Source organism: Hemibagrus wyckioides, linkage group LG03, assembly GCF_019097595.1.
Source record: "Hemibagrus wyckioides isolate EC202008001 linkage group LG03, SWU_Hwy_1.0, whole genome shotgun sequence".
Classification (NCBI taxonomy): Eukaryota; Metazoa; Chordata; class Actinopteri; order Siluriformes; family Bagridae; genus Hemibagrus; species Hemibagrus wyckioides.
Window position 1 is genome coordinate 22,239,447 of NC_080712.1, and position 26,643 is coordinate 22,266,089.

The following is a 26,643-nucleotide window of genomic DNA, read 5'->3' on the forward strand; positions in this document are numbered from 1 at the left end:
ATCCTTAAATCAGAAAAAAAAAATCTTTTGCATTAACAATCATATTGTAGCGTCTCCAGGTCGGCTCACTTGCTCATGGGGTCAGTTGCATCCTTCTCAAAAACTCAATTAACAATTACGCAGCTCACAACTGACCTATTTCGCTTATAGTTATTTCATTTTGACTCAACCGACATGCTGTAACACATAAGAGCCAGGCTCCAGGATGTCTGATGGCTCTGGATAACCAATGACCCCCCAACGAGACTGGAGACAAAGGAGGAATCCTGCCTCCATGAATGTTGGAGTTCTGCAGACCATCAGTACTGATAGCCCAGCCTCACACCCCTGGAACTCCCCATCAACTTGTGACCTTAACATGCAAATCACCCTGCGCCTAGCAGTTTTATGGCCGTTAAAAGTCAACAAGAATTCCCTAATCTAAACCGAAGCAATGCATTGACCAGTGGATGACCCCCGCCAAAGTTCTGACTGAAGACACACACGCACACACACACACACACCCAAAGCGTCTGGAAACGCTCATCCTGACCCCCACACGCACACACATAAGGAGAGTTCCTTGAATCAAGTTTCAATAAAACAATAGTAAAACCCTACCTGACCCATATCTAACACACCTGTATATGTATTCCCCTTTTGCCTTTATATTTTTATGGTTGTATTACCACTCATGACCTGTTGTTCTGTGTTTTCATGAAATAGAACATAAGATAAGATAAGACTTTTAAAATTTTATAAGATAAGAATGTATGTTTTAATTGCCTATACCCAGTTTCCTCTCCTCTCATACTGTCTCTTTCCAGTCTACTATCAAAATGATCCTCTTTTACTTTTATAAGCAATAGTGTATGCCATATGGTCATTCAAGTACATAACATGAGCCTACTATATTTTAATTGAAACTTTATCCATTCCCCGACTTCACCATAAAGTATGCAAATGAGTGACCGAGCGGAGACAAAGAAACTCTTTCCCTCCAAAAGTTTCAGGTGTTGAATTGGTCACTCTGAAAAACTGGGCGCGACCAAGGGATCAATAAAAACCCTAAGCATCCATCTATCGTCGCTCAGCTTTTTGCTCGGCTCAGCTCGGCTCGGCCCCGCGGGGGCCAACCCCCTCTCCGCTCTGCAGTCGTGCGCCTTTTCTTCCCGGCACGACCCCTTCTATCGCCCGACTCGACTCCGATCTCTCTCCGGGACAAGACTTTCACTTTCTTCTGAGACTTTGCCGGCAGCTTCAATTGAAGAACTTTTGTTTGCACCACCGAAACCTTTTTCGTTTCCAGCAGAATCTCTCGCTTGCTCCGAGGACTTTGAATCTCCGAACCTCCTTGATCCACTACATCAGGACGCTTATCAACGAACCAATGGAAGTAAAAGTTACTAATTATTTTAGATCCGCAATTTTAAGCTGAAGCCCCTTTATTAAGGCGAATCCTAATTACCTTGACGATTCTCACACGGTTGTAATCAAAACTCGATTTGAAACTTGCCATATTTGATCTCTTCTCTCGCTCTCTCTCTCTCTCTCTCTCTCGTTCTGGTTTCCTCAGTATTCCCTTCCTTACTCTCAATCTCTCTTTACCTCCTTATCCCCTCCCTATAATCCTTATCCCGTCTTTTATGTATGTGTGTCGTAGTTAGTATGTGTTGTGTGTTTCTGTTTTATTAAATGCATTTTATTCACGAGTGATTGTCTCTGTGCTTTGCTCACAATTTCGGGGTCCCTCAACATTGCTCTTGCTACGTGCTAAATTACAGCTAGTACTTTATAAAGTAGTTATTCTTTCGTGGCCAGGAAGATAACTTTCCCTGGAATTAATACATAATTATACTGTCTGTTCGGTGGATGAACAAATCAAATAATTGTGTTATTGATTCTCTGACAGTTAGTTCTAACCCCCCATTTGAATATTTATACTTAATTATAACCAGTTATAATTACAATTAAATATTTAAATTTTGAGCTAAATTTCGTTACAATATTTTCCAAATAAACGGCAATGTTTAACAATTTCTTTCAGGGTATACAAACTTTTGAGCACAACTGATAAATGTGTATTATATGTAATGTGTAAATATGTAAGTGTATATATATATATATATATATATATATATATATATATATATATATATATATATATAGGGTTAGGGTTATATATACTCTCTAGCAGGAAAAAAAGTGAAAATGGAGAATAAACAAACCTGGAAGATTGTTTTGAACACAGGACTGAGGTCATGAAATTCTTGGGTGTGTGCCTAAATTATAACACTCAGAAAGACCTTTTTTCAGCAGATCCTCTGTTCCACTGAATAATCCATGACTATTCATGAATATGTAAGACCTATTGACACCCGGTTTTTACACAGCAAAAATATGTGCAACATTTTTTATTCATTTCAGCCACTCAGCTGGTAGAAGCCACACTGAAATGAACCAACCATGGTGCAACAAAACATGCCAGAGTCTTTAAAATAAACTCAAAAGACAAAACAACAGGTTTCAAGCCTTTTTGTGCCACTCATCAAAACAGTTCCTTGTCAGCTGCAAACAGAGTGAAACATCACGTCTTGCATTTTCAAGGAGTGTTTTGCTTCCTGCCATCCATTCTGCAGAGCACACAAGTCCTATGGCCATATGATTCTACTTTACTGGCATCTGGGTTCACAGGGTTTGCTGGAACTGGAACATGGTAGCTGTTTTGGGTTGCATGTTGAGTGGAAGCACTGCACAGCTGTACAATAAGCTCCTCCATGAAGCACTTATGGGTCAGAGGCTTCTGATGAGTAACTGTAGACAGTTCTTTGTGTAAAATGTAGGCATTACTAGCAGCAATGTCCAGGAAATGTAGAAACAGTTTTCTGTACCATTTCATGGTATTATGTTGCACAGAATAGTACTGAATGAGCTGAACAGAAAGGTCACCTCCCATGTACCTGTTGTACTGAGAGATTGGAGAAGGGCAAGGAAAAGTCATGGTAGACCAGATGCCATCTCTGGACTTCACTCTTCTCTGTACCATGTCCCCAGTGAAGGCTTTGTGGACTGTGGAGCAGACAGACACCTCTCGTGTGTCCATCCACTTCACAAAAAGCAATGAACCATCTCTGATCCATCTGAATGCTCCTGTCAGACTTCTTTGTTAGGGCATTAGTTGTTGTTCGTGGACACTCCTTCCTTTGGTCTCTGTATGTCCCACAAGCACCAACATTCAGCCTGAACAAGTGAAGGTGAAGAAATTGTCCATGTACAAATGGTACCCAGATCCCAAAAAGGGACGATTTACCAGCGACATAACAGAGTCATATGAAAATCCTTGTCCAGAAGGAAAGTTATTCTTTCCTGTGTATACAGCAAAATCCACTGTGTATCCGTTACTAGAGTCTGCAAGGACAAACAACTTGTATCCCCACTTTGTTGGTTTTGCCTTCACGTGCTGGGTCATTCCTGTCCTTGCCTTGCTTGCTACCATCCTTTCATCCACTGACAGGTTCCTTCAAGGATGGTAGAACGCTTTGCATGCATGCTGGATTGCAGTCATGAGAGGCTTCACCCGGAACAGTTTGTCGTGCGCCGATGTTCCTCGCTTCCTGTCGTTTTCAAGGTCCTCATCAGGATCACTCGTGTACATTCCATGAAATTGTCCTGTATCTGTCTCTGCTCATTACTGTTGCTGGGAAGGCTTGGGAAAAAATTGTGCTTTGTCTCCAGTAGTCCCTTATTTGATCCAGCTTCACCATAGCCATGTAAAAAACAAGTCCGATGTATTTGTAGAATCCTCCACAGTCATATCTGTCCATTTGTATTTCCTCCCCTGCGCAATATGACAGGCTGCACGCTTGTTGGTGTTCTTGCATATTGTTTTTACAGATTCTTTGCTGACGAACATCTTGAATAAGTCCAGTGGTGTGTGGCGGTCCATTGAACTTAGCTGCACTCCTGGTGGCCGGGTGGTCTTTAACATCATGTCAAGAGGATCCATGTCAGTATGTTCTTCAGAGTTCCAGGACAGAATAGAAGGCTGAGGTGGTTGTGGAGTGAGGAAGCTGCTGCATTTCTTTGCAGGGGGTGGAGCTCCACGTCTACATCTTGGAGTTGCATCCCTGTAAATGGAATAAAAATTATATAGTTAAATGTTATGACGAGAATGCAGCCATTTGCAGACACACATCTATCTAATGGTTGGAAATTTCACAAGAGCAGACCAACAAAACAGAACAGCCATGCTAATGCACTGAATAACAGTGGGGCTAATAGCTGGCAGGTTCACAAGAACATTTTACATTTGCAAAAAGAACATTTGCTAAAAGGCATATTCACAACCACATTCCAGCCATTCACAGACAACCTGCATTGTGCTAATTTCTTGGTGATCCGAGTATATGATGAATGGAATACAGCTGCTCACATCGGCGCGCGCTTTCACTTTTATTTAGCGTTTATTTAGCGAGTATATATTTGTGCTATGTTGTTTTCCTGTGGAACTATTATTGATTTTACATTTTGTCAGCTTAGCAAAACAACATAGCACAAATATATACTCGCTAAATAAACGCTGCCTTTTGCAAAGTGAAAGCAGCTTTATTTCAGTCATAAATTCACAACCACATTCCAGACATTCACGGTCAAATAATTATTCGATGCTGGACACAAACAGCAAAAAAAAGCATGATGATCACTATTATTTGAAATTGCACACACCTTGGGGTTTCATGATCCAACTCTGCAGACGGTCCAAGCTTCGGACCAGATGCGTCTTCGCCACTGTAATCGCGAAACAAACACGCCGTTATTGTCTGGCCACAGCAAGTGGAAGTTTGCAAAACATATGCAATGCAAAATCGCATTTTTATGAGGAATCTGAATGTATAGGTGCGAACAGCTGAGACATCAATAGGAGTCCTGGGGAAACCTGGTGTCACCTGAGCCGGGTGTCAATAGGTCTTACATATTCATGAATAGTCATGGATTATTCAGTGGAACAGAGGCTCTGCTGACAAAAAGTTAGGCACATCAGTCACTTTACCCCAAATATAAGGTCTTTCTGAGTGTTATAATTTAGGCACACACCCAAGAATTTCATGACCTCAGTCCCTCAAAACAATCTGCCAGGTTTGTTTATTCTCCATTTTCACTGTTTTCCTGCTAGAGGTCAAAATTGTATTTCTCTTTTTGTCATGGACTACTGGACATATATATATATATATATATATATATATATGTATATAAAAGGGAAGTTTCCACACCCACACATTTTAATTGTAATTAGTCATAATCATAATCATAATAATTTATATATTTAGAGCAACAACAACAGTCATTGCCTAGGGCAAAAATTCCCATCCTCTATCCTGAACAGTTTTGGCTCTAAATGATCTAATTAACATGAAAGAATTAATGATCTAATTAACAGTTCTCTTAAAGTGAAATGGTTGTGTTAGAGCACTAAAATGTTCAGGATAAGAAGTTCTCAAGGGACCGGGGTTTATCCTAGGCAGATGATGTGTTTGTGAAAGGGCGCCCTCTGGGGGTTAGGTTAGGTTTGAAATATTTATAATAACGTACTGCTGAGTCTGCTGTACTGCTGTACTCGATCTAACATGCGAATCTGATCTCTTTGCTTTTTAATTACTACTCTCACGTCTTACTTTTTTCCCGTCTGCATATCAGACCCATTGATTGTGATCATATTGAAGTATCTGACTAGAAGTGCATGAGATATGAAAATTGACGATGTTGAAGCTCCTGAGAGTCCTACAAGCATTCTTCTATCATGTGCCTTGAGATGTTATGAGCGAGACGACCAAAGATACTGTTCTATCTGGGGTAGTTTATTATTATTAATTTATTATTATTAATATTAATATTAATATTAATATTAATTATTATATATATGTAATATAATATAATTAATAATAATAATAATAATTATAATAATTTATAATAAATAATTTTTTATTTATTAAACATTTATTATTATTTTTTATTATTATTTTTTATTTAATCATTTACTGACTCCTGAAGAAATACTGTCACTGTTTAGGTCGTGTCACTTCTGAAGTGGTTGAGCGATGATGAACCTGGTTGAAGAAGGAGGTTTAGTTATTCTCTAGCTCTATCAAATGGGTTTATAGGCTTGGAGACCCAAAGATTAGCAGTTATGGCAAGTGGCTTTTGGTCTGAGAGACAGCAGAATAGGCCATACGACTGATCCGGTCATTATTAGTTGGTGCAAAACCTGTATAAACTGTCTATTAGGCAACCACTTGTGCTTTATACATACAGAGGAGCTTATTTTAACATGCTTAAATTTTTATATGAACAGAAATTGATAATTGATTGATGCTCATGTGCCCATTGTTGACACTTTCAGCGATTTCTGATCCAGTCATCTAGCCGTCACCATTTGGCCCTTCATAAAACTCGCTCAAATCCTTACACTTGCCCATTATCAAAGTTGAGGACAAAATGTTCACTTGCTGCCTAATATATCCCACCCACTAACAGGTGCCATGATGAGGAGATAATCAGTGTTATTCACTCAGTGCTCATAATGTTATGGCTGATCTGTGTGTAAGCCGTTAAAGCTAGCGGCGTGTGACATCATTGGAGGTTTGGCACAAGGATCTGCTTTAGGGTTGACACGGCATTGTGTCTGGAGCTACACCAGTATATACTGTAAAATACACACCGCACTAATGCTCAAACCATCCCTGAACCACTGCATCGTGAGAACATCCCACAGTACCTGCTGTTTTGGAGATTCTAGCAATTAAGCCCTACTCATGCCTATTTTACATGTCTTTAACACATTAACAGTGATCACTAACAGTGATCACTGTACCTCTGTGTCCCGCATCTCTGACGGGTAATTTTCTATATTCATTGAGCAAATGTGCATCTCTCAGTTTTTTCTCAGTCTGCTCTTGGTCCAGCAGAACGAAAAGACGTGAATGAAGCAGTGTGGAGATGAAAAAAAAATTCGATGTGCTACATGTAACAATGACAGCAGCAATAATGATTCAAATAATAATAATAATAATAATAATAATAATAATAATAATAATAATAATAATAAACAGAAGAAGAAGAAGAAGAAAGATGGGACTTTTTGGAGACAGAATTGTTATCTTTTTTTCTTTAGTCCTCAGTTATCAGGTATTTTCTGTAGCTACTGTAGATGGAGTGAGCAGGGAACCCACAGATGTCCAAGTTGTTGGATGACTCCATGAGTCACGGTGTGCAGATAAAGACCCATTTATCAGAATATCTATGGTCTATAAGTGTCAGCAAGATTTCAGGGCATCTCCTCCTAAAAACAAGCAGAAATTAACGTGCAAACTTAATGCATAATTTTTACATATACTTTCATTAGAAACTCTGTACAGAACAAACTCTGCTCCTGATGTGTGTGTGGATCCTACTGGACAAAGCCATGTCTTGAAGGAACACACATACTTGCCAAATGGCCACCTACTTCAATAATGCACAAGGATGACATGGAGAATAGAAGGATAAATGTATAAAGGAAGAAAGAGAGAGATGAAGTATGGATAAGAGATATGGCTGTGAGAATGGGGAGTTCCTGTCTTTGTGGTTTGTAAAAAATTAAACCCAAAACATATATTATATTATATTATGTTACATTACATTACATTATATTATACTGCAGAGAGAAGCTAAATCACTTCCCAATCATGGCTGTAGTACTTCCTGTTTATGACAGATGGTAAGAGATGATAAGAAAAGGTTCTGATTTTAAATGACTTAATGTACACGTCTAGTTACATTTTTTACATGGCCATGGTGTGAAAAATATTAAAAAGAATTTTAAAAGCTCATTTTATTTTAACTCCTTGATAGGAGACAAACACAGGCACAGTTGCAGCAAAGTGACTCTGAGGATGATGAACCTGTGTCTAGTCAGCATCAGGATGTGCAAGATGGAGGTGATGAGAATGAGGTGGCTGTGAGGAGCTCATCCCCACCTGGATGGAGCCCATCCCCACCCAGGAGGAACCCATCCCCACCCATGAGGGTCCTTTTACCCATGTGGGACCAATCACCTGCATTGAGCCCATCTCCACCCATTGGGAACCCTTCCCCACCTGCATGGAGCCCATCCCCACCCAGGAGGAACCCATCCCCACCTGTAAGGAGCCCATCCCCATTAAGGACATCATCCCCTCTAGGAAGTCCTTCAAGGATCCCACACCATTCTATTGTTGTGTTGCAAGACATAGTGTCTGGCCAACCTTACGTTCCAGCATCCGTGACCTTTTAGGTTCTGCACCAGTGAATAAGGAGGAGGGATGAAGAGGAAGACGATCAAGTAGTCCCTTCTGGTGAGAACCATCAGACTAAGAAATGATGAAGTAAAAACTAACCCTTAACTGACATGCATATAGTTTTGTCTAAAGGTTTTTTTTCGGGGTTGAGTTTACAGTGAGATAAGTGGGTCATGTGACTGTCTACATTTGCAGCTAAAATGTAAATACAGAGAATGTATGTACTGTTATAGGAAGATTACTGTAATATAACTTGTGTACATAATTTAGAGTGATGTTTTTCTGCTGTACTATTAAACTAAAGGTTTCTGCTTCCGTTTATGAGTTGTGCAGATGTTTCTCATTGTTTATATCTTTGATACGTTCCAGCGTATCCTGTTCTAGGCCAGCGGATAAGGAGGAGGGATGAAGATGAAGACGATGAAGTAATCCCTTCTAGTAGAAGACAGCGTGTGGATCCTGATTGGGAGGTGCAGGTAGTCACAAGGCCCATCCAATTACACGTTAAAGTGATTCCTGCACTAAGCAGAGATCTTTGAGCTAACCCCATATGTATCACCTCATTGTCATCACCCCATATTCATCCTATGGTAAGTATCAGTGGTAGGAATCTGACCCCAACCCTAACCCTAACCCTAGACCTCTAGTCTTCAGCTTTAGTCTGTTTTTAAATTTGTAGTAAATATTTCACTACCAGACTCCAGCAGTAGTCTTTTATTTATGTAAATTATTAAGCTTTTAATCATGTGAGCTGGTAAAAATCAGCTTGATACCTCCTCGTCTGTTCTGTTGTCTCGAGGTCATCGTTCATCCTTCTTCCTCTCGCCTTGTAGATATATTAGCCCAAGTAGACTTTGTACAACATAAAGACTAAATTTACACAAATGAACCAGTTCAAATGTTCACATACCCCTGATTCTCAATATTGTGTGTGATTACCTGGATGAATAACTACTGTTTTTATGATGATCATCCAGGTAATAACACACATTATTCAGAATCAAACATATGTAAACTTTCAGACTGGTTCATTTGTGTAAATTCAGTTAATATTTTGTGTTGTGGACAAATGTAAACATGTGTCATGTGAAATAACTTCAGGGCAAAAAGTAAACAAAAACAATCTGCATTTTATAAGATACTGCTTATTTCTAATTGATTAACATTTTGCAGATTCAGCAAGGGGTTGTAAACTTAAAATTAAAAAATTAGAGATAGACTCAAGAGTTCATATCTGTTATCTTTTTTAGAGATCCCTCCTTATGAGCCCGTACCTATGATCTTATTCCGCTCATTTTATTACTTTAGGTCACTTTATGACTTTAAATTCTCTGCGTTTTTGAGCAGGTATCCAGGGGATTCTTACCACCATCACTAGCATCTAAAGCATTTCATGACTGTGACTTTAACATAATTCTAGTAAAATAATAATGATAAAAAAAACATAGGGTAAAGTAGTTATAGTAATTATGTTAGTTTATACATTATGTCTGGTGTTAAATGTACAGGCTTGTTATTATAGTATGTTGTATATTTAGGACATATGTTTTAGTATTTATTATAGAATTGATATTAAACCATTTTTATATTTATAAATGTGTAGGTTGTGCATATTACTGCAAGCATTTATGTTGTTGTAAATATGTATATATGAAATATTTAAGATTAAGATTTTAAGATCAAGTTGTAAAGAAGTAGTGCATCCCCTAACCCCCGTCTAAACTGTCATATCTTTAGAATATATTAATATCTTTAATAAATGTACAGTTTATTATAATTTCATGTTTGGTCTTTAAGTAATCAATAAATGTTTTTTATTTTTCTTCAACATTCATGTGTCAAGTGTCTTTCTTATAACACACTATAAGCATTTCTCATTGGATTCACATTGAATTACAATGTAGAAATAAACCTTCAGAAACCTTGGTGTTTTCTCTCATAAGCAAATACATTCAAGCCAACAGTCTGAACATGTTACATCTGTATAATTAATAATCTGGTGTTGCTGTAACACATCGTAAACTAATAACAGGTTAATCTTAAGGTGCAATTCTACTATTACAGGTTTAAATTCCATCTCACAAGCGACTTGGACTATTGGATAGACTGTGGGATTATTGATGAGTTTACTGATGAGACCCAGGAACTAATGCAGTGTGAGGAAGAAACTTCAAAGTAGCATCAACTCTGAATATGGAGGAAAAGATATCAGAGAGATAGACAGGAGGGTTTTGATTTCCTTTCTGTTAATACATTGTAAGAAAGTTTCCTTCATTTATGGTATAAACACCTGTACTGTTAAAAAGAACAATATTGCTTAGTTCTATATCAGGATTTTTGTTGAACTACAGCCACTTTACTGTGAAATACTGACAAAACCTATAAAAGTATTTTCTTCTCATAAACAATCATTTAAAAAAGCAACTTGCTAAAGTGTGTGTGTGTGTGTGTATAAGAGTGTCACCATAATATTCACAATACACAATATTCAAATAACTAATAATCAACTTAATTTATCTCACCTCAAGATAACACCTCAAAAAAAAAAATCCCAAAAAAAGGTGAGCTTGAACCTGGAGAAGAATAAAGCTCATGGCAGTGGACAACTTTCTTGAGAAAAATGCAACAGGGTGGAACTTTTCTCCAAAATGAAGAGAGGACGTCCCCTGCCCCTGCTGCTGAAGTGTCCATGATGAAGAGCATCAGAGTGTTTTAGGATGGGGCCAAGGTGAGGAGTTCAAATGCTTGTGGACTTCAAATGCTATTTTTTAGGTTTATATACGTGATAATACAAAATGATCTCTAAACAAAGCTGATATAAAGTACCTCTGACATTTCTAAAGATCCCTCCAATTAAATAAAATAACAGCTCACACATGATTCCTAGTCATTCATTAAATGCAAAACATTAAGCTTGACAGTTTTTAAAATCCCTACATCTGTTGGAAAAATGCTGTTGACTTTTACCTGCTGATATTTGGTAGGTTGTTTTGAAAGATTTTATAGTTCTATACACATATGTATAAAGAGCCATATGATATGAGCCAGAGGAGTGAAAATTGCAAAGAAGAATGTTTTATTTATTTATTTATTTATTTATTTATTTATTTTTACAATATGACAAAGATCAAAATATGAGCTAATAACAGTGCTCCAGTCCTGTAAAAGTCAAGCTTAATCTATAAATAAGGCATTTATTCTTTGACACTGAACTTTTTTCACCATCCTGAAATGTGAAACAGGTTGAAATATAATATGAAGTTATTCACAGATTACACACCTGATGTGGACTACACCATGGTTTGTACTGAAACAAGCCTCAGACCATAGGTCTCCTGAGGACCAGGGTTGGGTTCTTTGACCTGCTTCCAGACTTAAAAGCTGCTTTTGTCCAGACAGATGCTCAAAAGCTACATGAGAACATGGGTTACAGGAAGGTCCAAGAGTTTGTCGTGCCAGAGTTGCATAAAGTGATGGAACCTCTGTGTACAGTTAACTCAGCATTCAGACATTAACATAAATCATGACCACAGATATCCTGAGATACTTATCCCAAAGATATTCAAGTACATGTGACACTTTTCAGCTCACATTCTTCTGGTTTTACATACAGTATAACCCATTTGAAGTGTTTAAGTACTGATTGAGTGTTTTATAGTCTTACAGGATTTCAGTTGATAGATTATAATTCTTTTTAGGACAGAGTCTCCAGCAGGCACAGTCTGTTAGGTACTGTATTTAGGTCTTGTAAGGAAATACCGTTTTAACCATTCACTGTATGTCATTTAAAAAGTAATAAACAGCAGTAACAGATTTCTGTGCTAATCTTCATGTAATTATTGCACTGACCTCTTAGTATGCAGTCGAACATGCATTAAATAAAGCATCTGCCTGTAATTGAAACCTTTTTATTCAACAAAAACTTGCTTTGTGGTTGTGTAATTACCATAGACATGGCTTAGGAAGAGCTGTTTTATTGGATAATTCCTTTTTTACAAATGAATCTAGGACCCATAGTAAAAGAGGAAAAAGCTCATGTGATATCGTACAGGAAGTTTCATATTTTTTCAGCCGTTGCAAGTGTGTTATGTCATCTTCTACTGATGCACATGAATCAATTGCTCGATTATTGATTAGTAAACACAGACTCTGCTTAACTAACATTTTATCCAGGTTGTGATGACATGTATTGCATCATTTAGGTGTTTTGAGTGCCTTATTTTCTCACAGATATCGTAAGGACCATTCCAAATGAATCTTAAAACAGATCACTCAGATTATACTGCTCTGTAGTTCTCCTGAGTATACAGCAGTACTAGACAGTATTAACTCATATTAATGTATTGCGTGTGACTTAACCCACCTTTGTACTGATCATTAGCACAGTTAACACTCAGCCCATCTTGTCTAATTTTCCCACAGACATAAGAACAATTCCAAATGAAACTTGAAACAGATCACTCAGATTATACTGCTGCTCTGTAGTTCTCCTGAGTAAACAGCAGTACTAGACAGTATTAACTCTTTGTGTATGCAGCAATGTGGCTATTCGTTCTTACTTGTTCTCTGTCTCAGATCAGATAATCAGATAAAGACACATCCATGTCTTTATGGACCTTGCTTTGTGCACTGGTGCACAGTCATGTTGGAACAGGAAGAGGTCATCCCCAAACTGTCTCCCAAACTTGGGAGCATGAAATTGTCCAAAATGTCTTGGTATGCTGAAGCATTAAGAGTTCCTTTCACTGGAACTAAGGGGTCAAGCCCAACTCCTGAAAAACAACACCTGAATTCAATAATTTCGAGGGGTGTCCCAAAACTTTTGGCAATATAGTGTATAAGATGACTTTGGGTAGCAGGCTTACTATCGATATCTAGTAAAATACACTTAGCTGGCTGTAGAATAATCTTCCTCGAACTCTCGACATTATCCTTGGGGCTGACCACACAGAGTTTATTTTAAAGGCTGTGCAGGAGGAGACGCCTTATTTGTTCATTTCAGCCAGTGCAGGCTGTGAAGAGGCGCAGTACCGGAAGTAGCCAGACGAGCGGTCACATCTCTGCGGGATGGGAATGAACACAGAGCTACAGCGGCACGCATATAACCTGGTCTAAATCAGAGGGGTAAGTTGGACACCACGCTCCAGATAATAAAAACAATATTGGACAACATTTACTGCCTCGGACCTCCGGTTTGTATATCTGTTTTTTGTTGTTTTTGTTGCGGTCGAATGTAAATTTCACAGGTTTTTTAATCCTGAAATCCTAACAAATATTAAAAAAAGTTTATTTAACAAAATTCTGGCTCATCATCACAGAAACAGTGGGCTTATTAGGTGTTTAGCTCCACATTCCGCGTGCAGGTCCAGTTCGGTCCAGTACAAAGAGACATATGCGCTGGCTGGCGAGGATATTGTAAGTAATACAGTCTATATTGTAAGTAATACAGTATATATATTCATAAAGTGTTATTTTTCCCTGACCACAAGGGTGGTAAAGTAGTTACTAAGAGTGGCTAAGAGTACTTAAGGTGACAGGTGCATCCTCAGAGTCCTTTATTCACAGGAAACTGCAGAACCACTACATCTGAAACAAAATATATTAATAACGTTGACGTCAATTTTAAATGACGTTTCTTTTTTATGCTTATTTATTCTAAATATTAATATGTAAAATGTTTACGTTTCTCGGCATGTAAAGCCTTTAATTGCCTGAAGAGGGCATAGAAACACAAGATATCGCTGTTATTGTGGGTGGAGGTGGAGGGGGGTCAAAACAAAACAAATAATCAGCTAGAAATCATATCATATTTAATCATTCATTCATCTACAGTAACTTTGTCCTGGTCAGGGTTGCAGTAAAGCTGGATACTATTTCTGGGAAAACTGGGTGGAAACTGGTGACACACCCTGAATGGGATGCAAGACACCATGCAAACACACACACACACACACACACAAGCTAAGGCACAGATCATTTACTTTCCTCACACAATACAACAGACAATGTACATTTCCCCTCAGATGTACTCATAAGGTGCTGAAGATAGCAGGTCTAATACTGTATGTACAGCTTATTTTGAATAAATATCTTGAAGCAAATACTTCAGTGACTGCTATGAATTGTTCAGTAAACACACTGGAAATAATAGGAAAGGTATATATGTACTCTAGCTGCACTCTAGATATATGGATTGTAGCTCCGGACTGACTGATATATCCTCAAATAGATTTAGTGAAATTTACTTTCCCAGAAGAAAATACATACAGACGTTTTTAAGGCAAATCATTAAGTACACCCCCACAATGTCATGCCCTTGTACTGTAGAATTTATTGTTTATTCAAAGTTTTTTTCTGTGAATGTATGAAGAGTCCTGCAGCTTGTCTGAACAGAGTGATCCCATAGTAGTATTATAGCACTAGTGACTGAAAAGTTGTTTTAAATCAAAGGATTTCTAAAGACTCACCAAGCTGAGACACTGTGCAAGGCCTTCAAGTCTCATTTGTAATAGCTTTGGATAAAAATGGCCACCAAATAAACACATTGTCCATATTGTCAGTTTGTTTCCATGCCTAATTATTACACCTTTAGAGAAAAATAGATCTTCAAGGGTTAATGGTTTATTTGATAAATGGTTGAATTACAACACTTTCTGATGTTTTCTTGATGCCTGAAAATTCTGAAGACTTTAACAAAACAGAACACAAATTCAGAAACATGTTGATATGAAGTCAAAGCAGAATGCTAGGTCCTTATTGAACATCACATGCTCATTGCTGATTGGACACAGCCTATGACCATTACAATGAAGAAGACTTACACTTTTTCAGCGCAACATAAGGCTTAATGCAAAGTTGTGTATTGCTTTCATCTAAATACCTGGCTTCCTTTAGTTGGGGTTTCAGCATTCACATACTAATAATTATGCTGTCCAATTATAAATATGACCACATATGGAAAATTACAACATATGAATGCCCTGGTTAAAAATATGCAAAAATTAGGATTTTACTATAGACATCTTCGACCTTTATGTTTTAGTCTCTTAAACTGATGCATGCTTTAGCCAAGGTCTTTCAGGAAGGACTTACCTTTTCTATTTCTGTAAGATGTAGATTTAAACAGGTGCTTATTAAAGAAGAACCTCAACAGTGTGCATCTAATTTTTCTACTACACTTTTTAACATTTTCCTCTACTTTTTTTTTTACATGTCCCTCATGTCTTCTTAGCTCATCTGATCAGTCCTCTTTCTACTTTTCCCTTCAATGGGTCTGTCTGTAGTTCCTGTCATTAGGATGTCTGCCTAGATGAATGACCCACTTAGCTGGAGATCTGTCCAGGGAATATAACAGACACAGCCAAGGTACATTAGTAACCACACGGATGTACATTTTGTTCAACGGTAACTGTGGTGTAATTTTGCTGGATACTGCATATGTAATGAGACAGTGGAGGATCCAATCAGTCTATGAATTAGTCTGTCTTTCACATCAATCTTTCACCTGCTCCTAGTTGTTTCAGTGCAGAATTTTTAAAAGAAAAGCTATAAATGCTGCATTGCAGTTTTAGCTCATAATGTGTGCTAATCCTTCTGTGCGTGTATGTGTGTATGTGTCTGTGGCACTCTCGTCAGCTGAGGTTGCACACTGCTCTGTCTCTTTGGCTTTTTGTTAAGAGCTGCGTCACATTGAAGCAGGCCTGCAGCAGAAGAGAAAGGCTGAATAGGGAGGCCACCTTCCTCCAGCTCGCTGCCTTAAAGTGACCTTTCCTATTGAACACGTTCACGTTTATTGACGTTAACAGCATGGGAAAAAGAACAACTAAGAGCTGACTTCTTTGTGATTGAATTGGTGGAGTGAAATGATCCCACTTGGATCACAGAGCATGGTTAGGTGTCCAGTTTCGGTTACAGAACTAATAACTGTCCTAATACCACAGGAGAATGAATCATATGGTATGAAATGCAGTCGTGAAGTCTTACTGTAGAGTAACACAACTGGAATGCTTTATCGGTGATGGTTTATTAGAGATATGGGTTAAGATTTGTAAACTTTGAATCATAGTGCTGCCAAATGTATACAATGGAATGAATATGTGACAAATTGGGCTACAGTTTTAGGACTTTTGAGAAGCAAGTAGAAGAGTTATGGCAATGAGAGATAATGTGTTATATATGTTTTATCACTGTGCAATAACATAGTTATACCTGACCCTTCATATAAGAGATTGTATTGCTTCCCAAATTTTGGCGATGACTGCAATGTAACCAATGATATCAATGATATTAAATCAGTGACTAAATGGTCTGTTTATAATATACAGAAGATACTCTTAATGGTGTCCTCTTAACTCTAAACTGTGGTTCTGCTTAAGCTGATATAAATATTTTATTACAATATTTATTTTATTACATGGGATATCTTTGTGTATGGGTTTAAATGCTCGAATGTGTGAATGCTTATTTCTGATGATTCACTTGTGCTTATTAGTACCTCCACGCATGCTTTTATAAGCATGTGTAAGCTTCTGTGTAATGGAGGGCTTTAGGACCCAGCACTGGATTTTTTTGGCTCTCTCACAGAAAGCACAGGCAATAGCGCAGTAGCATTGCTCTCCACACGCACTCCCCCACCAGCACCGGATACACACTATACATCCATATACACTGTTCTCCCTGATAGACAAGTCCTCTTAGACAGCTCCCATTCACACACACACACACACACATTTAGCTTTCAAGGCAGTATGCACTGATTGTCTGTTCATCAGTGAGCATCAAGCAGTGGTGCTGGCCTTCTCCTGGATCAGGCTTCGTTCTGCTGGACCAAGAGCAGACTGCAAGTTTCATCCAGCCATCATACAGATGGAGAGAAGACAGAGTGATGTGTGATGGAAGACAGAGGAGGTAGGGAGTGTGACAGGGAGACAGAGAGGTAGAGACCATATTGCTGTCTAGAGAAGAGCAGGGAGTCATCAACAATACTGGAGCGGCATGTCTCAAATGAAGAGGTACACTTACAGCAGGGTGAGTCACAAACAGGTAAATAATTATACAGATACCTTTACCTTGTGTCTGTTATTTATTTTCTGTGCACCTTAAAGAAGGACATGTCTTTGTGTAATGTCAAATGATACTGGATATTGATGGTTCCATGTGGCTGAGTGGCTTTGTATTTGGGGGAAGAGTAACATCAGATTGGGACTGTGCTCTCCTAAGTAGTATAGCGTGACCGGAAGTGTACTGAAATGACACATGATGATGTCACTCAGTGAGCTCATTTTTGGGATGTATAGATAATTAATATATTATTGAATTCAGGACTCAGTTAGAATGTGTGTATGTGTATCTGTCATTTCTTTATTTTAGGTCGTCATAATTATTATTATAATATGAGATTTTCTACAGTTGTAGAAAATGCTTTGTTATAAGCCTTTTGTTTTAAGAAAACACAGTATCTAACACTTTATCCAATTGTCCTATTTTCAGCAAATACAGAACAGCTAATTTGATGTTTTTACAGTGTCTAAAATTATGGAGTTCTGCTGGGTACATCAAATGATGAGTTTACTGTTTTAGTACAAGTGTGTGTGTGTGTTTCCTGAACCATTGTTGATAATCACATATTACATCCAAGAATAAAAGAACACACGCACACACACACAAAGTTTTCCAATGCTGCAGCCCTGTAAAAATATGTAACAGTCTGTCAGGGTGGCTTGGTCAAAAAGGTATGATTTGAAGCATTTGTTTGCTCCCAGTGAGGCCTGTGCACATATACAGTCCTGTTTATTCCATGATACAGAGACTCATAAGCACGCACACACACATGCACACACACACAGTACGGTCACTGAAACAAGACAAATCATACATGAAAATGCACTTCTTTGTTTAACTGTATTTAAATATTTATTACAAGACACCAACTTGCTTAGTCATTAAAACAGTTCACACTTTCTCTCTCCTTTTAGTCACCTCCAGTATTTGCTGAGTCACCATCATAACCCATTGGTCCATCTCCTGGAGGAGTTTTTAGTTTCAAACTCTTCCTGTCTCTGCCTATTACTGTGAAGGTCCCCCTTGTGCTACCAAAACTGGTATCAAGATGTCATCAGCAGATCCTTTATGTCCTGTTAGTTTTGAGGTGGGGCCTTCATGGATCTGATTTTTGTCTAGCACATCCCACAGATGCTCAAATAGATTTAGAATTTACAGACCAAGTGCCTGAACAGTTTTTGCAGTGTGTCATGGTGTACTGTCCTATTCAAAGACAACACTGCCATTAGGGAATACCGTTGCCATGAAGGGGTGTCCTTATCTACATGTCTACAGCAATGTTTGGGTACGTGCAATGGGCCAATGTACCATCCACATGAATGCCAGGACCCAGAAAAATTGCCCAGAGCATCACACTGAAACCACTGGTTTGCCTTCTTCTCATAGTGCATCCTAGGGCCATCTCTTCCCCAGTTAAGTGATTCACATACTCCCGGCTGTCCAAATGATGTAAAAGATAGCAGGATTCATCATACCAGGCCACATTCTTCAACTGTTCCATGGTCCAGTTCTAATGCTTATGTGACCATGGTCAGAAAGGTCAGCTTGAGCTCTCTGACCAGTCTGCAGCTACATAGCCCCATATGCAGCAAGCTGCAATGTACTGTGTGTTCTGACATCTTTCAATCATAGCAAATTTTTTCAGCAATTTGTGCTATAGAAGCTCTTCTGTGGAATTGGACCATATGGGATAATCTTTACTTCCCAACTCTCTAAGCACATCAGTGAGACTTGGGAGTCCATGACCTTGTCGCTGGTTCACTGGTTGTCCTTCCTTGGACCACTTTTGGTTTATAATAACCACTGCAACAAGCAACGAGACCTGCTGTTTAGGAATTACTTTGACTCTGTCATCTAGTCATCACAATTCAGACCTTGTCAAAATACTCAAAGTTGCCATTTTAAGATCCTTCCTCTTACCCATTTTTCTGCTTCTAAAATATCAACTGACTCTTCACTTGCTGCCTAATTTATCCCACCCCTTGATAAGTGCCATTATAAAGTCATAATCAATCTTATTCACTTCAGCTGACAGTGTCTTTAATGTTATGTCCACTATTTTTGAACGTCTCTTTTGCTCATGCTTTTGGCGCAACAAAAGAGGAGTATCTAACTAAACAGAGAATGAATATGGAGCATGTCTCTGAAGAACTGCATCCCTGCTAGTTGTGTCTCTGTGTGCTGTGAAATGAATGCAGGTATTTGGACTACTTTCTCTGAGGCGAGCAATGAGGAGCTGGAGGATTTGTTCTGTCTGAGTTATAGTTTGAACTGAAATTTAAATTCAGAATGTAAGTGATTTATCAGTTCTGCATTGCAGTGCTGGTTAGTAATACCCACACTACTTCATTCTTCTCTTCCAATGGGCAGAGCAGTATTTTGCAGATCAAATATTAAAGAAAAAAAATCTATAATACTTCACCCTGTATTAATTGTATTATACATTATTTTTCTCTCTCTCTGCCTGTCTCTCAGACTACTAGTAGTGGCAGCAGCAGGATGAGTTCAGATGGAGGAGGACGGCCAGTGAAGGTGGGCTCTATAGTGGAGGTCATTGGCAAGGGTCATCGTGGCACCGTGGCCTACATCGGCAATACTCTCTTTGCCTCGGGGAAATGGGTTGGAGTCATCCTGGAGGAGGCCAGAGGCAAGAACGATGGCACTGTGCAAGGCAAGCGTTACTTCACCTGCCTTGAGAACCACGGGATATTTGTGCGGCAGTCACAGGTAAACATATTGCTTATTATAAGAATTGTCGTTGGAAACTACGCACCTTTTATTCTATCCTTTTTTTCCATAACTTCTATCCTTTCCATAACTTCTATCCTTTTATTCTAATGTAGATCCAGTTGGTAGAGGATGGAGCAGACACAACATCGCCTGATACTCCTGAAGCTGCCACGACTAAAGTGCCTAAGCGAGGTGAGCTTCTCTTTATGGCCATTTATAGGAATCCAGTGTATACATGTGTTTAATAATAATATATATATATATATATATATATATATATATATATATATATATATATATACACTATATTGCCAAAAGTATTCGCTCACCCATCCAAATAATCAGAATCAGGTGTTCCAATCACTTCCATGGCCACAGGTGTATAAAATCAAGCACCTAGGCATGCAGACTGTTTTTACAAACATTTGTGAAAGAATGGGTCGCTCTCAGGAGCTCAGTGAATTCCAGCGTGGAACTGTGATAGGATGCCACCTGTGCAACAAATCCAGTCGTGAAATTTCCTCGCTCCTAAATATTCCACAGTCAACTGTCAGCTGTATTATAAGAACGTGGAAGTGTTTGGGAACGACAGCAACTCAGCCACGAAGTGGTAGGCCACGTAAACTGACGGAGCGGGGTCAGCGGATGCTGAGGCGCATAGTGCGAAGAGGTCGCCAACTTTCTGCAGAGTCAATCGCTACAGACTTCCAAACTTCATGTGGCCTTCAGATTAGCTCAAGAACAGTGCGCAGAGAGCTTCATGGAATGGGTTTCCATGGCCGAGCAGCTGCATCCAAGCCATACATCACCAAGTGCAATGCAAAGCGTCGGATGCAGTGGTGTAAAGCACGCCGCCACTGGACTCTAGAGCAGTGGAGACGCGTTCTCTGGAGTGACGAATCGTGCTTCTCCATCTGGCAATCTGATGGACGAGTCTGGGTTTGGCGGTTGCCAGGAGAACGGTACTTGTCTGACTGCATTGTGCCAAGTGTAAAGTTTGGTGGAGGGGGGATTATGGTGTGGGGTTGTTTTTCAGGAGCTGGGCTTGGCCCCTTAGTTCCAGTGAAAGGAACTCTGAATGCTTCAGCATACCAAGACATTTTGGACAATTCCATGCTCCCAACTTTGTGGGAAGAGTTTGGAGCTGGCCCCTTCCTCTTCCAACATGACTGTGCACCAGTGCACAAAGCAAGGTCCATAAAGACATGGATGACAGTCTGGTGTGGATGAACTTGACTGGCCTGCACAGAGTCCTGACCTCAACCCGATAGAACACCTTTGGGATGAATTAGAGCGGAGACTGAGAGCCAGGCCTTCTCATCCAACATCAGTTTGTGATCTCACAAATGCGCTTCTGGAAGAATGATCAAAAATTCCCATAAACACACTCCTAAACCTTGTGGACAGCCTTCCCAGAAGAGCTGAAGCTGTTATAGCTGCAAAGGGTGGACCGACGTCATATTGAACCCTATGGATTAGGAATGGGATGTCACTTAAGTTCATATGTGAGTCAAGGCAGGTGAGCGAATACTTTTGGCAATATAGTGTATATATATATATATATATATATATATATATATATATATATATATATATTAAAGTTAAAGTCTTGTTGGATTATATTTACAAATATGACCTTCACAGATTTTTTTTGTCTTTATGTCTTTCCTTGTCCACAGAGATTCTGGAGGCTCCCAAGTCTAATAAAGTGGTGAGTGCCAGGTCTTACCAAACAAACAAACACTATGTAAATGAAAGACATTTTGGGTTTGAGTTCAGAAGAATATGAGCTGCTAGATCAGAATTTCAACTTTCACTTCCTTATATTTACATCTAGATGTGTTGAACAATATAAAACATGGCACTTTGAGTTTGATCAAAATTATTGGAACATCTGCCAGACAGGTGTTTCATATTACCCACCTGTGTCCTGTTAGATTGAGAGTTTAGACAGTGAATATCTGTTCTTGGTTTTCTGGAACTAACCTGTGCTGATTACATTTGTTGTTAAAAAGGATAAATCAACATGATGACCAGAGAGCTGTCTATGGGAGAAAAGTGAGACATTTTTAAGCTGTGAGAAGAGGGAAATTTAAATCAGGGAAAATCCATCAGAGCCATTGCACACACACTGGGCATTGCTAATACAACAATTTGAAATGTCTTGAAAAAGAAAGAAACCATTGGTTTTTACTAAATACCAGACAGCAAACAGGTCAGACTAAAAAGTGAAGGAAAGACCAAAGTGTGGAGAAAGAAAGGATCTGCTCCTGGTACAAAATCACCTGATGTAATGTCATAGCTTGGGCTTGCATGACTGATTGATGATGTAATTCATAATGGTAGAGTCGGGATAAATTCAGAAGACTACAGAAACATTCTGTCTGAGAAATTCATCCAATCTAATTATGAGGAACTTCATCATGCAGCAAGACAATGACCCAAAACACAAACACAACACAACAAAAGAGGGAAACGGGGGGAAAAATGGAAGGGTTTTAATTGGCCATGTCAGTCGCCAGACCTTGAGCAACATTTTCTCTTTAAAGAGTAGAGCGTAGGGTAAAATTCCCTAAACAAACAGCACCTGCAGTACAAGCATTATAGTCTGTGATGTCAATGGGTCACCGTCTTTGCAAGCAAGAGGTATAAAACCAAATATTAAGTGTTAGGTGTATAGCAAAAACCAAACAATTGGCATTGCTGTTCCAATACTTTTGAAGGAATTGTGTATGTGTGCTATTCCTAAGTGTTTCCTGATCATTTTTTCTGTGTCAATTTAATGGGCTAAAGTGTCTATGGGCTACATCGAAAATGGACAATTGTTACCTTTTGTATCCACCAGAGGGGGTTATTGTTACAGATTGTATTGGAAAAATCCTCATCTCTCAGTCAGCTGCCATTCAATTATCTTTGTACATGTTTCTTTTTTAGTGTAAATATTATTGCAGTTTTTCATAAATGCTTACACATTGAAATGTTGAAATCACTGGATTTCTCAATAATGAGATTTAATTCTTTTGCCTTAAGCCACTGGCCCAAAACTCAAAACACATTTTTACTATAACTCTGTCATTACACACTCCATACACACCCTTTATTTTGCATATAAATTATTATACATACATTATTTTAATGTGCTTCAACTTTAAACACAGATTTAATGATGAAGTCATTCGAATTATTTGTACTTATACAGAGATCATTGCACTATATAGAAAGTATAATAGAACGTCTGATGCTTTCTTTTAGCACAATGTATAGCTATAACCTCCTGTCCAAGGTTGTGTATTGGAAAAGGTTAGAAGAAATAGAGGATAAGGAAGGAGATTAAACTCGCAGTAGAAGGAGAGATGTATTGTGTGGAAAAATAGGACAAAAACCTTTATTCTTTCATAAGGAGACAAATGCAATTTATGTACACAGATTGACCATGTCATCATCCATATTTTGCATGATAGCATGTGCATGAAACACAACATGTTCTGGCCAATAAGAAATTAAAGGAAAGGTCCAGCGTAATTTTCTTTATAAACTGACAGATATTGTTTATTTGATTGCCATCCTAATTCATTCTTTCATTCATTTAAATGTGAAATACATCAGAAACAATTCTCCACAACAATGCCATTAGCATACACACTTTAACCGCTTGCTATTGGTTGATCAGTGCAGTGTGTCTACTATACAATTTCATGTGTGTAATTCACCTTATAAGTGTATTTTTTAGATGAGGCTTAGGTTTATACCCTGCTGTACAGTGGTGTGCAAAATATCTAGTTTTGAGACACATGTTGAGGAATTTAGAAGCAATGACACTGTTTCTGAAACACGTGTAAGCAGTTGAGAAAAACTGCAGTGTATGAAAGTTATTTAATAGGTATTTTTTTAAAGTTATTTTTTTGGGACGGTGGTAGCTCAAGTGGTTAAGGTTCTGGGTCTGGGTCATTGATCGGAAGAATGGGGTTCAAGCCCCAGCACTGCCAATCTGCCACCGTTGGGCCCTTGAGCAAGGCCCTTAACCCACCCTGCTCCTGGGGCACTGCATCATGGCTGACCCTGCGCTCTCACCCCAACCTCCAGGGATAGGATATGCAAAGAAAGAATTTCACTGTGCAGTAATGTGACAAATAAACACAACTTAGCTTAATTGTTTATCCCTCATATACACTCAACTTAAGAAATATTGGCACTCTTCAAAAGATCATGCAAAAGCAATTTGTCTTTGAAAAATAAATAATTTAATACATTTCTTACTTTAAATACAAAATCACTGTTTTGTAATGACTATTCGAGCTCTTTTGAAAAATTGTGGTTCAAGTTGAAGACAGAAGCAAATCTAAGAATTAGCAGCCTGAAATGCTGGCAGAAGAAATTAGTCAGATATGAAACTTGTAGGTTGCTGTGGTTTTAACTGACACTGTTCTTTCCAAAGAAAACCAAGATCATTAACACTTAAAAAAAAAAAAAAACATGTGAACACATTAAGAGACTCCAAAATTGTTAGTAGGCTTTATTGGTAGGCTTGGTTCAAGCAATAAAGGCTTTTTTTTTTTTTTAGAAACACCATTATACAACATCTTTGTGTTAAAAAAATAAATTAAAACCATGCTGTGTCACTGTATGTCTAAACTCAGGGTATTACTGTGTTATTTCTAATGATCATGAAGGACATGAATATTTCTGGAGCTGACTGTATTCCATCTGAAATTCAAGCAGTACACACATTCATGTACTCTCTGCTGGTCTCTCACTAACTCTTTTCCATATTATAAAGAGAGAAAGAGTGTGAGAGAGACGGGGGGGGTCAGTGTGGTATGTGTATGTGTGTACATTCCACTTGCTCGGACACTCTGATCGATTGACCTTTGACTTCTCACGTCTTCCTCCTTCCTCTGAGCATGCAGCGAGGAGCCAAACCCAAAAAGGTGCTGCATGTTTTTCTAAACTCCCTTATAGTCGACCGTCCCACACACACCACCGCTTCACCCAGGGCCGCTGCATGCTGTCAAACCCTGCTATACACACACCCAGTGTAACTGTGTGTGTTTGTACTCCTTGTCAGTCTGGTCTTGTTTGCTGGTCCTGTGCAGTCCGACCGGAAGAGTTTGTGATAAGCTGCATAGTTGTATAAGCATTCGGCATGTGTGTGTAGAAGCTCCTTTGTATGCAGATAGACAGAGAGAGAAGTGACTGCAGTTCAACACATGCCATATTACTGCATGTGTGTTTATGTGGGCATTATAATCACAGAATGCAAAGTATCACCATGTCTGGAGTCGTCATTACAGAATCTTGATTGTATCAGCATTTAGTCTTGAGCCAGTGTCTAGGTTTCAGTCCTTTAATGGACATAGGAGTCCTTCATCTTATAAAATATTATTAAAAAGTATAAAGGACAAAAGTAAAACTACACTTCTCAGCCCACATCTGCCCTTTTATAAATGAGCATGTGTCTACCTGGCTGCTTGTGCTTTCTGAAGCAGTTTAGCACAGAGCTCAGTCTGTACTTCATGCTGCAGACTGCCACGGGTCATCGCTGAAATATCGAGCTCCCACAATCAAAGCTGCAAAGCCTCTTCTTATTAACATCAACATTCACTTGGTATTTCAGACCAGAGGCTGCTTGTGTGCTGTACCAGACAATAGTATGTGTATTAAAAATGTAGACATAACAGAGCTAAGATGGTCTCTCTTTTGGGTAGCATCAGATATCCACTAATAAGCAATATAATGTAGTATCTAAAATATAAATATTATATAGAGTATATTTACAGTATACTGTATACACACTGTTCCTTCTGATGTAAATTTGAAAAACCTCACAATAATATTTAAAGAGTAATGGATGAGCAGACTTTCAGTGATATTTGAGCTACCACTTAGGGAGGTCATACTCCTGTCACAGCTCTCTTGGGCTTTTGTTCACTTTGTTTCATGACTGAATGGTGTTCAATTACTGATGTTTCAGCAATACAGGTTCTAGCAGTAACTAGAACTCTGTATTTCTTTTATATTTGCTAGCATTACGCATTTATATAGCAGTAAATCCTTTTCATTAATTTTTCATTGATGTCAGATATGTTTCCATAATGTATATATATTTACAGAAGTCATAAACAACCCAGTGGATGAATATCCAACATTGTAAACGGGTCCCTAATAGTCAAGTGGCAGAATCCCGTGCTCTCATCGCTGTCGGTCAGGTTCAACCCAGATTGTGAGTGGTTAGCTCTCAGTGCTGGTCTCAAGCCTGGATAAAAAGGGAAGGTTGAATGAGGAAGGGCAGCTGGCGTAAAACCGGTGCCGATAATCAAATACATGCATCTGATGATCCTCTCTGGCAACCCTGAACAGGGAGCAGGCGAAGGACAACGACTCCATTACATAGAATTTGAAATATAATATAAACACGTATGATGTGGTTAAAGTACTGAATGTCAGATCAATTAGGTTCTAAGAATGTAACACTGTTCATGCACAAGCAACCTAACAAGAAAGAGATAGAGAGATAGAGAAAGAGCAAGAGTTCTCTGTGAGTGTCACTCACCAAGTGAACACC

At 38.7% G+C, this 26,643-nt stretch overlaps 1 protein-coding gene across 4 annotated transcripts in view; it reads left to right on the forward strand.

The window, feature by feature from the left end:
- Positions 1–16,904: 16,904 nt before the first annotated feature.
- The window catches only part of dctn1b (dynactin 1b), a 28,801-nt gene continuing 19,062 nt past the window's right edge, over positions 16,905–26,643 (forward strand). For 2 of the 4 annotated variants that reach the window (XM_058386621.1, XM_058386625.1), the window contains exons 1-5: positions 16,905–17,333; positions 19,827–20,078; positions 20,195–20,273; positions 21,761–21,792; positions 24,989–25,009. In XM_058386621.1, the coding sequence (XP_058242604.1) occupies positions 17,286–17,333; positions 19,827–20,078; positions 20,195–20,273; positions 21,761–21,792; positions 24,989–25,009 (432 nt within the window). In that variant the 5' untranslated portion in view covers positions 16,905–17,285. The remainder of the gene's footprint in view (positions 17,334–19,826; positions 20,079–20,194; positions 20,274–21,760; positions 21,793–24,988; positions 25,010–26,643) is intronic. The other 2 variants (XM_058386622.1, XM_058386624.1) reach the window with 2 other exon arrangements.